The following is a 13,866-nucleotide window of genomic DNA, read 5'->3' on the forward strand; positions in this document are numbered from 1 at the left end:
TGTAGGGCTCGTCGCAGTTGAAGCACAACCCTTGGCGGCGACGCTCGAGTAGCTCGGCTGAGGTGAGCCGGCAGAACGGGCGCGCCGCGGTCGCGGCGAGGGGTGCCGCAGAAGCCTGCGCAGGCCGACCCTGCGTGGAATCCGGCCCGGGTAGCGACCCGGCGGTCCGGAACGGTGATTCCTGCTGGATGGCCACTGCGCGGCGCTCGAACGTGCGGGCGTAGTACATGGCCGACTGGAGATCCTGGGGTCCCCGAAGCTCCACGTCCACGCGGATGTGATCCGGAAGTCCATCGACAAAGAGGTCGGCCCGCTGCTGCGCCGTCACGCCCGACGCATGGCATGCCAGGGCCTGGAAACGGTCGGCGAAGTCCTGCACCGTGGAGGTGAAGGGAAGGCGGCCGAGCTCTGTCAGGCGGCTCCCGCGAACCGGAGGCTCAAAGCGAAGGAGGCAGAGCTCGCGAAAGCGCTCCCAAGGGGGCATGCTGCCCTCGTCCTGCTCGAGATCGTAGTACCAGGTCTGGGCTGCACCGCGGAGGTGGTAGGATGCTAGCCAAGTGCGCTCCGACGCGAGCGTGCGCTGGCCATGGAAAAACTGCTCACACTAGTTGAGCCAGTTAAGCGGGTCCTCCGTGCCGTCATAAGTGGCGAAATCGATCTTGGCGAACCGTGGCGGCGTCTGGGTCGGCGCGCCATGGCCGACCGGCTCGGCGGTGCAGTGCAGTGATGATGACGGCGCCCGGTGAACGGTGGGGAGGCCGTCGTAGGCCCCCGCGGAGCCGGACGAGGCCCCAGACTGCAGCGTGGGTACCGGTGGGTCCCCGGCCTCTGTGTAAACTGGCGGTGGCGACGTCCCGGTTAGCAAGGCCGGGATCGGGGATGGTGACGGCGAAAACCGGACCTGCTGGATCGGAAGTCCTCCCGGTGTGGACTGGCCCAGTCCGGAGCTGGGCGGCGGCGGTGGGAGCTGGACTGGCGCGGGCGGCGCGGCTGGGGCCGGCGCTGGCCAGTGCGGCCACTGCGGCGCTGGGGCGGGCGCGGGAGGCGCGGGTGGCGCCGCGAGAACCGGCGCGGGCCAGTGCGGCCAGGACGGCGTTGGGGCGGGCGGCGGCTGGAGCGACGGATGGGCCCCGGCGATCGCCGCGGGTACCGAGTACCAGGGCAGGTGCAGCAGCGGTGGGGGCCCGCCGGTGTAACCCACCTGGAACGGCAGCAGGGGCATCCCGCTTGGGCCCGACACGTTCTGGATCGGCCAGTGCGTCGCCGGGTGGCTGTAGGCGGGGGGCGCAGCCGGCGGGGTGGTGTGCGGGCCGGCCAAGTACAGGGAGATGCCCTGGACGGCCGTCACGAGGTCCCGCAGGGTGCTGGTCATCTCCTTCGGCGTGAAGACAGAGGTTGTCGGCGGCGCGGAAGTGACGGGGGCCGGCGGCGCGGAGGTGATCAGGGCCGGCGGCGTTGGGGACCCGGCATTGGTCATCGAGGCGGTGGTGATGATGGGCAGCGGCGGCGTGGGTGTTGATGACGACATGATCGAACCCGAGTCTCTGAATACCAAATTGGTAGAACCAGGGATCCTACCGGACCTGCTCCGTAGGTTGTAGGGGAAGGATGAAGCGGGGCAAGGCGATGAGCGGGCGCGCCGGCGGCTGGGCGCCGTCGCGTCGGAGGGAGATGGCGGCGGCGGCTAGGGTTAGAGACGGCTAGGGTTTCGGCTCCTCTGGGAGCCGGGCAATAGGGATAATAATATTTTTATTGCTTAACTCCAAAAAGAGTCTTACAGCCTATATTTATAACCTAGATAACTTGCATAAGAATTAACCTAAGATAACTTGCATAAGAATTAACCTAAGATAACTTGTGGGTTAAGATTGCCCGGTGGGCCTAGCTAAACCGGCCATAACAGCTGAAGATGACATGTACAGTTGAGAATTTTTGCAACAAAATGCGTGTCTTGTTGGATCGCAAGAAAATTTGTGATGCGGAAACTTTGAGCTAGGATTGATTTACATTCCATACGAATCTCCATTTCTAGACGATTCGTAGTAGAGGAGCATTTTCTCTTCTCTCTGCATCCTCACTTCTAATAACACTTTTTACAACCCGCTCGGCCAGAGGATTTAACCGATTTTTTGTAGGAAAAAAAGTACCCAGCAATGATATCATGTGTAGGCTCACATGTCAATGTGTGGTTTGGTCAAACCAAAAGCTCTCAAGAATCGGGAACCTGATACATAAAAATTATTCCCTCTGGATATATGGGGGGAGACCTGAAAGAAGGAACATCACAACAGTTCAGACAAAAGGAGCGACGAAGAAATGAAGTTGCAAAGAGCAAAGGGAAAACCAGCAAACCTGGGATGATCAACGGCGGGAATGTAGGCTTGAGCGACACCGCCAGCAAGGGGATCTGCTGCAAGATGGGAGCAGGGCGACGGGCAGAGCTCGTGCGGAGGAAGAGGAAAACCATGCTTGCTAGTAGAAAACCTCCAGAGAGAAAAGGGTTGTTGCTGTTGAAAAACAACATGCAGAAGCAATAAGCCGTGCACTGTGTATGCTTGAGCAGATATCCTTGTGGTGTTTTTTTACTTGAACCTAGGCGACAACTTCTGCCAGTAGGAAACAGAACTCACCTGGAGCATCATGCAGCAGGCAACAAATGAGTTGCTGTCGCTAACTTTTTAGATTACTGGTCCAAACGATGAGCAATATAAATGATATTGGCAAGTTAAGGAAAAACATTATTTGCAAAAAAACAAGTTAACTTCTCCAGATCAAAATGAACAGCTCTACAAATTCTGTAGAAATAGACATCTAGCCAGACACATCTATTGACAAAGTTCATCATCCAGTTAATGTCCAGTGTGTAGGAAAAAATGCTAATTGTAGAACATTATAGGTGTATGTATGTAAAACTAAACGTTATATATATAGTGCAAAGAAATATAAGATCGTTTAGGTCACTACTTTAGTGATCTAAATGATCCTATATTTCTTTACAGAGGGAGTATATCTGATCAACTACATGATCAAAGATAGTGAACAGAGACATTGTTGCAGTGGTAACATTCACACAATTTACAGGCGAATTCCTGATGTGTTTCCGTCTCTATTCGGTCAAGCAAATTGACTTTTTCAGTTACAAAAATCCTTAAAATATTTACAGATTCTAACCTTGGCTCTAGAAAATAAGATGACATGCCATGTTGATGTCCATAACAACACATATGCTCTGGAGCTTCTGACAACCAAGGTGTGGATCACCAATAGTCATCACATGAACATACTCCATCCTCTATACAATGAAACCGAACAGTATCTCTTATAACTATTCTTCTTCTTGTTACAAGAGAGATGAGTTTGATAGCAACATGGCAATCATCGCATATCCTGAGATTTTTCATTATGCGGATAGTTGCTCCTTCGGGGCTGTGAATAAGGCCAAACGCAAGGGCCATTTTCTCACTGTGATACATAAGATGCTCTTCCTTTTGTTCATCCTCAACATCATGTAGGACAACCGCAAAATTCGGAGCATATCCGATCACTTTGATCTGGTCTATCAACTCTTTGAGCTTTATGGTGATCTGGTTTATCCATTGGTGATTCTTGTCGTCTGATGTGAAAACCTGGACCTCACTTCCTACTTGAATCCAACTAACACCAGGCTCTTTCCTAACACCCCTCTCTCTCATCAGCTTCCGGACCTTCACAACGCCATCCCATCGGTTTGCTTTTGCATACATGTTAGAAAGCAAAACATAGGTTCCTACATCATTGGGTTTCAACTCAAGGATCTGCTCAGCTACTCGATGACCCAGGCCATAGTTTTTATATACCTGGCAAGAACCTAAAAGCGATTTCCACGCAACAACGTCAGTGCCAATACAGTTGCTCAATATGAACTGTTCCGCCTCATCTAGCCGTCCAGCTCTGCAGAGCAAACCAACCATGCAAGTGTAATGTTCTCTTCCAGGTTTTATACCCATTTCCTTCATCATAATGTTCAAGTAGTACAATCCTTCATCGACAAGACCCAACTGTGCACAAGCTGACAGCACCCCAACAAAGGTCACATAGGATGGGGCTTCTTCAGCAGACAACATATCATGAAATACACGCATGGCTTCTCTTGCAAGGCCATGATGAGCATAGCCTATTATGATCGAATTCCACGAGACCACGTCGCGACATGGCATAGAAAGGAAGACTCTCCATGCATCACTAATGCTGCCACTTTTTGCATACATATTAATGAGGGCATTACAGACAGACAGAGCACCCCAATGCCCAGTTTTCACAGCAGAGGCACTAAGTGCATTGCCATTTTTCAAGGCTGCAAGACCAGCACAACTGTTGAGAGCCACGGCATAAGTGAACTCATTTGGCCGAATTCCTTCCATTTCCAAATCTAAGAACAACTGCAATGCCTCTTCAAACAGCTCATTCTGGGTATAGGCAGTCATAACAGCTGTCCAAGAAACAACATTCTTTTCTGGCAAAACCTCAAATGCGGAATGAGCATCACAGGCGCACTCACATTTCCCGTACATATCAACCAGAGCGCTGCCCACATACACATTCAGCTCGAGCCTCCTCTTCAACGCCTGGGAATGCACTTGACGACCAAGCAGCAGCTCTTTGGTGCTAGCACAATGCCCAAGAACTGCGACATACGACACATGGTCCCATTGCTCAACTTGTCCGACCATGCTTCTGACAACCCTGACCGAACCATCAAACTTGCCCTTGTCAAGAAACCCATTGATCATCGAGTTGAACGCGAACGCGTCGAAACCAGGCACCATCTCAAACACCTTGACCGCATCCTCCACATGAGCACACTGGCAGTACATATGCAGCAACGCGTTGCAGACATAGTGGTGCTCCGCCAGCCCAGACTTGACGGCATGCCCATGGCACTGCCTCCCCATGTCTTAGCTACGGACCTGGGCCGTGGCGGACACGGCGGTGGACAGAACGTACTCGTTGAGGTCGAAGTCGGCCGCCCTGAGCAGCGCAAGCGCGTCCCCGTGGCGACCGGAGGAGGCGTAGCCGGACATGAGGAGGCTCCCGGAGACCGGGTTGCGGGAGGGCATTGCGTCGAACACCCGGCGGGCAAGGCCGAGGCAGCCGCACTTGGCGTAGAAGGCGATGAGGTGGTTGTGCAGGACGACGTGGAAATGGGACGCTCTGAGCATATGCGCGTGGACTGCCTTGCCTGCGGACAGCTTGCCGGCGGCCGCCGCAGTGCGAAGCACGGCCACGGCCGCGTGCAGCTGGAGAGCGGCGCCGCCGAGGCCAGCCATGGGAATACTACCAGTTTTGGACAGCTCGGGTCAAGGGACGGTCGACCTAATGCCCAGTTTTCTTTCACTCGATGGACCATTTGGGGGCCCACTTCGGCCCATGAGACGGTAGGTGCAGCCCGTACCTCCAAAGAGGCCGAAATAACTGTTTTAACCTTTTTCTAAAAAAACCTTTTTTGTCTCAAAAACAAAAAAATGTTTTAACCTTTTAAACGAAGTTTGGCACGATTGGATCCCTATTTGAAAGTTTTGCACAATCTGATCCTCGGACCGGTACACAGCATATGGGCTACCACTATAGTCAATGGCAGTAGCATAGGGTCCACACTCACCCCTAAAAAAAAAATCTCCGGTGCATCGCAGTAAAGTATTGATGCAGTCTGGGTGTCCACATAAGTATTTTTTTTGTTTTGTCTTTAACAAAAAAGAACAATTTGTCCAAATAATTGTAGAATGGAGTTTAAAAAATAATCATGTTTACTTATCTGTAACTATCTTTAGAAATTCCCCAAAAAATACAAACATTTATGATGTCTAGGTTAAGAGGCATATAGTCTATTAACCATCTCAATTTATTTATGCACTTCAGTTCGATGTAAAAAAAGGTGATAAAGTTAATAAGTACCTTAAGGTTAAAAAATATGTAATAAAATATTTAAAGGTAAGTAAAAAATATGTTTTCTTGAAAATAATCCATATCCAATATTAATTGGAAAATTTGTTTTTTTGTTGGGCAAAAAGAAATGAACTAAAAAATGCAATATTACTCCCTCCGTCCCGTAATATAAGTAGTAGTGTCAAAAACGTTCTTGCATTATGGGACGGAGGGAGCATAAACAAGTACAGAACGGTGCCACTAAAATACTGCATTCATTCACTAGTAACATAAAACTAGCAAGAAATAGCATTCATATTTCTTCTAGTGGTACCAGCGTATTACATTCTCTAGTGGTCACCTCAGCGAAATCTATCCAAAAAGCTAAGCGAAAAAAAAAACTCTTCAAGAAAGACACAAGAGAAAAATATAGGCGTCGATATAGACATCAGACCGGCGGCTAATCTTTCCAGCCATCCTTGGTCGACCTCCTCGAAGCCAGACCTTTCGACGACAGGTTGGGCATGGAGTTCGACGGTGTTGACGGCGCCTCCTCGTCGTCCCAGTCATCTCCCCAGTTGTCATCCCACTGGTCAGGCTGATCAGCTTCTTTCTTCCCTCCAATGGAGACTGGTAGCTCTGGTGCGTCGAGCTTCTGGTATGCTGGCCCACCATCTTGCTTCCGCGCCCTCCGGAGTTTGACGCATAGTCCTGCCAGCCCAAGGAGAACAAATACGGGCACCAGCATGTAGGTTGGAGTAAGCCGCATTGGTATCACCCGGCCTGTGTTCCTTGTGACTGCGGTCTCAAGATTGATTTTACAGGTTTCTTCTGCGACTTTGAGAACTATCGCCATGTCATTCACGGTATCGCTGACAGAAACACTCACCTGCGTCTGAATTAATAATGACAGAAGAAGAGAAGATCAGTATAACATTCAGATAGCACTAAAATCAGAATGCCAAGGACCCAGTTTCCATATTGAAGTTGATAAGAGCAAAGATAGTGTATTAAACATTAGGCAAACATGATAGTATATCACATTAACACCCGCAATCAATCATGTAACAGCAGACAAATATTTTGAATTTTGCATTCACGGGCATGGGAAGTCCAATAGGACACTCATATGCTTGTTCGAACAAACTTTCACAGCAAAAGGGAAAATAAATGGCATTTTCTTCAGAACACTCCATGCAAAAGCAAAATACCGAGACATTTTACACGAAACAATTAAGACATAAAACCAACAATATAATTATCTTCAAAGATTAATTATCGTGCACAGTAGCATACCTCATTGTGACCGTTTGCTTCAACATGAACTGTATCTTCTGCTAAGATGACATAATCTGGAGCCGTTATGCTAACATCAAGTGGGTTTGTGCCTTTGTTGTCCATCAAAAGGGATAGAGCTGACGAATCTGGTTTCAATTGTAACAGGTCACTTATGTGCAAAAATGGGGAAAAGGGCTGGAAAGAACTAAGATGAGTACATGAAAAAACTTCAGAGAGATCACAGGAAGAATATCTTGGCGAATATTCCACTCGAGAAGAAATAATGGATAGTAGGTGTTCTTGAGGCAACACTCAAAAAGTTCTACAGGGACTCCATTTGCACTTTAGCAAAAATAAATTATATCTGATATAGCACTAGTTGTAAGTATGCTAGTCTTTGTTTGTGGCCCCACCTAGACCAAAACTGTAGCCAGGGTATATCATATCATGACCAAAACCAAGGTCTACAACTGATAGCACTAGTTTTAGCGACACACTGATAGAGAAACTAACTATGATTGGCAACTTATTAATGTCATGTCAGTTGTGCCAACCGTCCAATTCCATCATTGGCATATTATGGTAGCAGCAATTGATAGCACTAGTTTTGGCTACACGTTGACAGAGAACTTAACTATAATTGGCAACTTATTAATGTCACAAGGCCAAACCATAAATTGCATCATGTGCTTTGGTATATCTAAATTTTTGCTTGATGGCGCCAATTACATCCAACCGTTATTTGACAGACAACAAAAGAGATGTGGGAAACATCTTAGTGGCATGGTTGACCAAGTTTCAGATTCCCAACATGGATGAGCCCGTCAGTTTTATCTTCCAACTTTTGAATACTACATTGATACTTGATGAGAAAAACATCAGTTTAGCTGCCATAAGACCATGGCAAGCATTCAAAAGGAATGAAATAATGTTTGATCTAGCAGGTTTATATGCATGATAGAAGCAAAGCATATAATATCGTAAGCAACTAGACACAACCAGAGAGTAAGGAAGAACAAATGACTAGAAAATCACCTCCGGAAACTTTCAAGCAGGCGATGAACTTCTGTTTTTCAATGAGACATCTATGGGATGGATCACATTCGCCGATCAGTGGATCCTGCAAGAAGTCCATCGAGGATGTTGTTGTGTTGCCATCTTTGTCCTTTGGTTTCTGTACTGGCTCATCTTTCCCGGTGCTAGTTCCTTTGACGGAATTATCCGTGTTAGTGTTCTCAGTAATGACGTTCTTGAGCTCCCCCTCCCCGTGTACTTTCTGTTGCGTGTTAGGATCTGCCTCGCCGTTCTGCCCTGTCCTCCCAACACCTGGATCCGCTATATCGGTACCATTGTTTCCTCCTGCTGGTAGGATACCAGTGGTACTATCCTGAATTCAAAAGAAAACGTGTCAATCAAAGACAAAAAGGGAAAAACATCGCCTTGTATGTTAGTCGTTTGATTTTTTTTGAAAAAGTGTTAGTCGTTCGATTGCTGCTGTATTGATTTAGCTGTCTGAACTTAAGTTTGCATGGCAAGTGCCTCACTGGATCACTGCTGCAGTGCTTTAAGCTGTCTGAAATTGAGCTTGCATGGGAGTGCTTCAGCAGCCCCCCAATCTGACCCAGCACTACTGATGCGGAATTCATACCATCGGAGGTAACGCAACGCCGAATCTCACAACCTAAATACAGAGGAGTGAATAGTGGTATGTAGTACGAAATTTAAATCAAGCTCTCTGCGTCGTCTCATCGCGGAAGCAGAGCTCCCCAGATCGCACCAACTCTAGCGCACGGTGCGGCCGGGGGCAACCGGGCAGACGACTCTCTGGAGGTTCAGCGAGGGAGGGGGGCAGGGAGGGAGGGGACCTTCACCTCGGCTGCTGCTGCGACGGCGGCGGCGGCCGAGAAGGCGAGCAGGAGGAGGAGCGCCGCTGCCCGCCGCATCACCGCCGACCGAGTGAGCCCGGAGCGGGGCGGTTCCGGCCGAATGGCGCCGGACTGGGGCCTCCGCGTCGCCGGGCGGAGATCTGGAGGCGAGGAGAGGCGAGGCGATTTGGTGGGAGACGGCGAGGATCCCCGGGAGCGGAGGAGACCCGAGGGGAACTAGACGGCAACTCGAGGAGGCGTGGTGGAATAAAAATAAGGGGAAGAAGCATAAAAAAACATGCGAAAAGAAAACGAAGGCGGCCGGCACATGCGACATCACCGATCCTGCTGCTCGGCGAGTATGCCATTTGGGCTTCAAGCGGCCGCACTCAAAAGTCTGAAATATTCTGCGCCTCCGCAGTCTGCAGCAAGAGCATCTATAATCGGACCTAGCAAAATCCGGCCTCGAAACGTTCATGTGTATTTATGAAAAGTGGCCGATGAAGAGACGAATATTCCATTGTACAAGGAGTACCTCATTTTAAATCATCAAATCCATATAATTTCATGCAACGTAAAACTAGTTTAAATCTTAGCCGGCGATCGTCCTTGTTGTTCTCTCTGTTCCCCATGTTTGGTCGCCAGCGAGGTAGAGCAGGACATGGGACACAGACTGGCCCATATGGGACACGAGGCGCCGCCGTCTCCCATGCCTTACTCTTTCTCGTCGGAGCCCGTTGCCTGGACATCGACGTGAGATCGATGATGGACATGCATGAGTTGTCCTCGTGGTTGCGACGACAAAGGGGTGCCGCCCACCCGTTGTGACTCCGCCTCCGCGGCATCAGCCGTGAGGGCTGTCGCGGCTGATGCACCACGTGCCTTGTATGGCGGGCACACCTTGTGTCTGCAGCGTATTGGTCATAAACCATGTGGGTGTTTAACTTCGACTCGAAGCCCGACGCAGCGGGGACAAGCGTGCCACCCAAGGGGTTAGGGCGCCAGATGGACCGCACCTCATCCGGCGAGGCCGTGGGCACGATCCTGGCACCAGATCCAAGCGTCATTTGTGCGGACACAATGGGTTCCCGCGGAGAGAGTCTAACTCCGATCGGGCACACTCGTCCCGGGAGCAGTAGAGAGCCAAGTGGACGGCCATCTCCTCCTCGTCCCCACATGGAATGAGGTCCCAGTCAACAGATCAGGAGATCTTGAAGTCGGATCCATTGCCCGCCATGCCGGAGAAGACCGGAGTTCGCCGGGTAGGAGCTAGGGGCGGAGGGAACTAGAGGGGAGTGGAGTGGTTAGGGTTTGGCTCGGAGTGCGAATAGGGATAAATCTATGTGGGATTGGAGTGCGAATAGGGGAGTTGTCGGAATTGAAGCCACTTTCCACAATCTCCCACATATCATTGGAGGAACTCTTCATATGAACATGCATCTCAATTTTCCCTTTGTATCATATAGAGGGGTTTGCCTTGAAAGTTAAATTTAGATTCTCTAGGTGGTGGTATTGGGTAGTTCCAAGCATACTCAGTGGGATTGCTCCTCGACGATAGGGTGAGAGGGTCACGGGACATGACCACCAGTGGGTGCAACCACTGTTGCATTAATTCTAGAGGCACCACTGAGGTTTCCCAATGTCACTCTCCCTCCATCGCTTTATCAACTAGAGCTTGGAGGTTGATTGGTTGAGGTTTTGTGTGGATAATAATCTAGTTAAATTCGCGGAGCTATAAATCTTCTCATCTTATCCTGAGTCATCCACCTCTCTATTATCTTGCTTCATGGGGTTTAGCTAAATCTTTCTCCCCATCTTGGGACATCTCTCTTTAGGATGATTAAGCCGCAAAATAGAGCATGCGACTCGGATATTAATTGAAACGGTCGAGATGGATCTTGTTCGCACACGAACACGTCACCGTGTACCTCCAACGCCGAGGGTGATGCACCACAGCTCACGTCGAAGGAGACCCGCCGGGAGTGCGGTACGCAAGACAATCCGGCGGGCGCTTTTGTAGACCCGAAACCCCACACGCCCGGGAGGGACCCCGTCAGGGCGCGCGGCGGCTATGGGCTGCCCTAGGTCGGCCTGACCACCCCTAGGGCCTTGAGGTTCGCCGCCCTGCAACAAGAAGAACGAACGAATAACGAGGAAGAAGAAGAACTAGGGTTAAGGAGAAAGATAAAAAGTGGTAGATGATTTGATCGATTGTGTGTTGTTCAATCGGCCGTCACTTCTCATCTATTTATGAGGCGGCTGGACTTACCGTACAAGAAAAGGACTAAAAAGTCCATCCAAAACATCAAAAACCCTAACCTAACTCGGACATGAATTTTTGGCAATTTTCCGGATCAACTCGGTCTCACCGATTCGTTTGCTTCGGTCCCACCGAGTGAACATGGCCAACTCTCTGTAACTTTCTGTAATTTCCCGGATCAACTCGGTCTCACCGATTAGTTTGCTTCGGTCCCACCGAGTGAACGTTGCCAACTTTCTGTAATTTTCCGAATCAACTCGGTCTCACCGAGTCAATCAACTTGGGCGAAATCTTCTCAACTTCATTAACAATCCGGTGATAAAATTCCATAGATATGTATCTCAAAACCATCCTCTGAACTATATTATTCACCCTTTTGCTAGGATTTTGCAGATAATCAAGAATGAACTTCCTCCAATCGTTGCTTTGCCTGCATAAAAGTTTCATTAGTGTCCGAGGTGGTGAGCTCCAATTCGTCCTTACCTATGTTGGCAAGAATAAGCATCGGCTATTGATAGATGTGCAATACACCATGACGGACATGGTAGCCAGATGCTTGCTATGCCAACTCTCTCCAATTGTCATGTCTAAATATATGAACAATTTTAATGCAACCCAAGGTAAATTTTGCATCTAGACATACCCCAAGATAAACTATAAGTGATTCGTCAAAACATTGATAACCCTTGGATATTTGTTGCACTACTCATAATGAATCACCGAAAGCCTCAATATGTATAGCACCTATAGCAAGTAAAAGAGTCAATCCAAATAACAATGCATATTCGACCTTGATTAATCATGCATAAAAATATTCTAAGCGGCATGAGTCTTCAAAAATAGTACCAGAAAGAGATATATAAACAACACCAACACTTTGGCCATTGCTATGAATTGAACCATCAAAACATAATCTCCATAGTACTAGAGAGACAAGGCTAATATTAATATTATGCATGTCATTAATCCGATGTTCAGTAATAAAATCAGCTATTATTTGGCCTCTTATAGATCTCAAAGATGCATAAGCCAAATCATATCCAAACAAAGTATAAGCCCACTAGCCAATTCTGCAGCTATGAATTGGTCTATGCAGCATATATTCAATGACATCGGTCATGATGTCTCAACTCTATTCAATCATAATATAGGCATCCATATAAATTTCCATGAGCACGTACCTTGTTTCGCTCTCCAATCAAACTAAGGACGATGTTAGAATACTACACCGGCCATGCATTGACATATTCTTAGGACGATAGATAAATATCGACCATTACCATGTAAACTTCATTCAAAGCACATATAGCTGAAATAAACAAATGAAATGACAAATCAAGTATTTCGGCCCTTTGGATCAGCAACAAACTTGTAGCTAATCAAATGTATAGTGACTTGGTAATACCCTTTTATGACGTAAGAAATTATATTACATCCATGGATTAAAACAAGCCCATTGAGGGTTACCAATCATACTTGATAACGAATTCCATTGCATAGGCGTTAATGGCATAGTTGAAGAATATGGATAATGTGTAGACCAAAGATGTTAAAACCTTCGGCTTGGTCCTTCATAGTTTTCACTCTTTTCCTTCTTCACCTTTGCCGCACTTCTTGTAATGGAAGCTTGCACATAATTCTTATTTTGAGCACTTCCTTTGGGAACCCATGCCATGTTCCTTTCTTCAAGTTCTTGTGCACTAAGTTTTTGTAATTTCTTCTTTTGCCAATACGATTAGCCGAGCGGGCATCTCGGCTGTGATTCTGTTTTGACCAATGGTAATTCCTTTTTGGCCTTGTGCACTCTCAACTTCTTTTTTCAGATTTGGAACTTCAGCTCTCAATAATTGGTTGCTTTGTCTCATTGCCTTTAGTAGCCAATGTCAACACTTTAATTGGCTCTTTTTCATTTGAGATCAAATCTGAAGTTGCACTCTTACGACCATCTCTTTTAACACGGTAAACTTGCTTGACCACCTCTTTCTTCTTCCTTGAGCTCTGGACCGATTCCTTCTGATTGAAACGGTCTTTAACATGTGATTGTTCAAATGTTGATCTTCTCGGAGCTGCATAATATTGGTGAGATGGTCTAAAATCAGATGGAGAATGTGCCCTTGTATCATACCTGTCACATGATGGATATAGATCTATAGGAGCATAGGGAGGCATCCACGGCATTGGCATTGGCGGCCCAAAATAAGGATATGAATATGTTGCATTAAAATTCTCACTTTGCCAGTACCAATCCTCATATTTGCGCTTTGGGGGTGATCGTGGTTTCTTTGTATGATTTGGCCGATAAGTATTCTTCTCTTCACTCTTCTTTTGATATTTATCCAATAGTTCAACGAAGGTGATTTTTTATCTCTTACACTTGCGCTTATTTCGGCCTTTGTTTTCTTTTGGTTTGCTTTCGTCGATCATTGGATCTGCTTGATGCCCCCCAGTCCTTGGCGTCTCCATTGTAGCTTCGATGGAATTCTCGCCCTCAAGATTATGTTCATTATGCTCTTCAGCAACTTCTTTACTTGAAAGCTTGATCTCATCACCTGCAGTTTTTAC

General features: G+C 47.8%; 1 protein-coding gene and 1 pseudogene across 1 annotated transcript; both read right to left on the reverse strand.

Annotated features, from left to right (window-relative positions):
* Positions 1 to 1,941: 1,941 nt before the first annotated feature.
* LOC123183207 (pentatricopeptide repeat-containing protein At5g39680-like) lies at positions 1,942 to 5,323 on the reverse strand (annotated as a pseudogene).
* An 834-nt stretch (positions 5,324 to 6,157) lies between these two features.
* On the reverse strand, positions 6,158 to 9,327 carry LOC123183208 (uncharacterized). The gene is made up of 4 exons (XM_044595971.1): positions 9,051 to 9,327; positions 8,215 to 8,566; positions 7,198 to 7,325; positions 6,158 to 6,796 (listed from the first exon to the last, which is right to left on the reverse strand). The coding sequence occupies exons 1-4, from the start codon at positions 9,120 to 9,122 to the stop codon at positions 6,362 to 6,364; spliced, it is 987 nt and encodes a 328-aa protein (XP_044451906.1). The 5' UTR covers positions 9,123 to 9,327; the 3' UTR covers positions 6,158 to 6,361.
* Between the last annotated feature and the right edge of the window lie 4,539 nt (positions 9,328 to 13,866).

This window comes from Triticum aestivum, chromosome 1D, assembly GCF_018294505.1.
Source record: "Triticum aestivum cultivar Chinese Spring chromosome 1D, IWGSC CS RefSeq v2.1, whole genome shotgun sequence".
In the NCBI taxonomy this organism is placed as follows: domain Eukaryota; kingdom Viridiplantae; phylum Streptophyta; class Magnoliopsida; order Poales; family Poaceae; genus Triticum; species Triticum aestivum.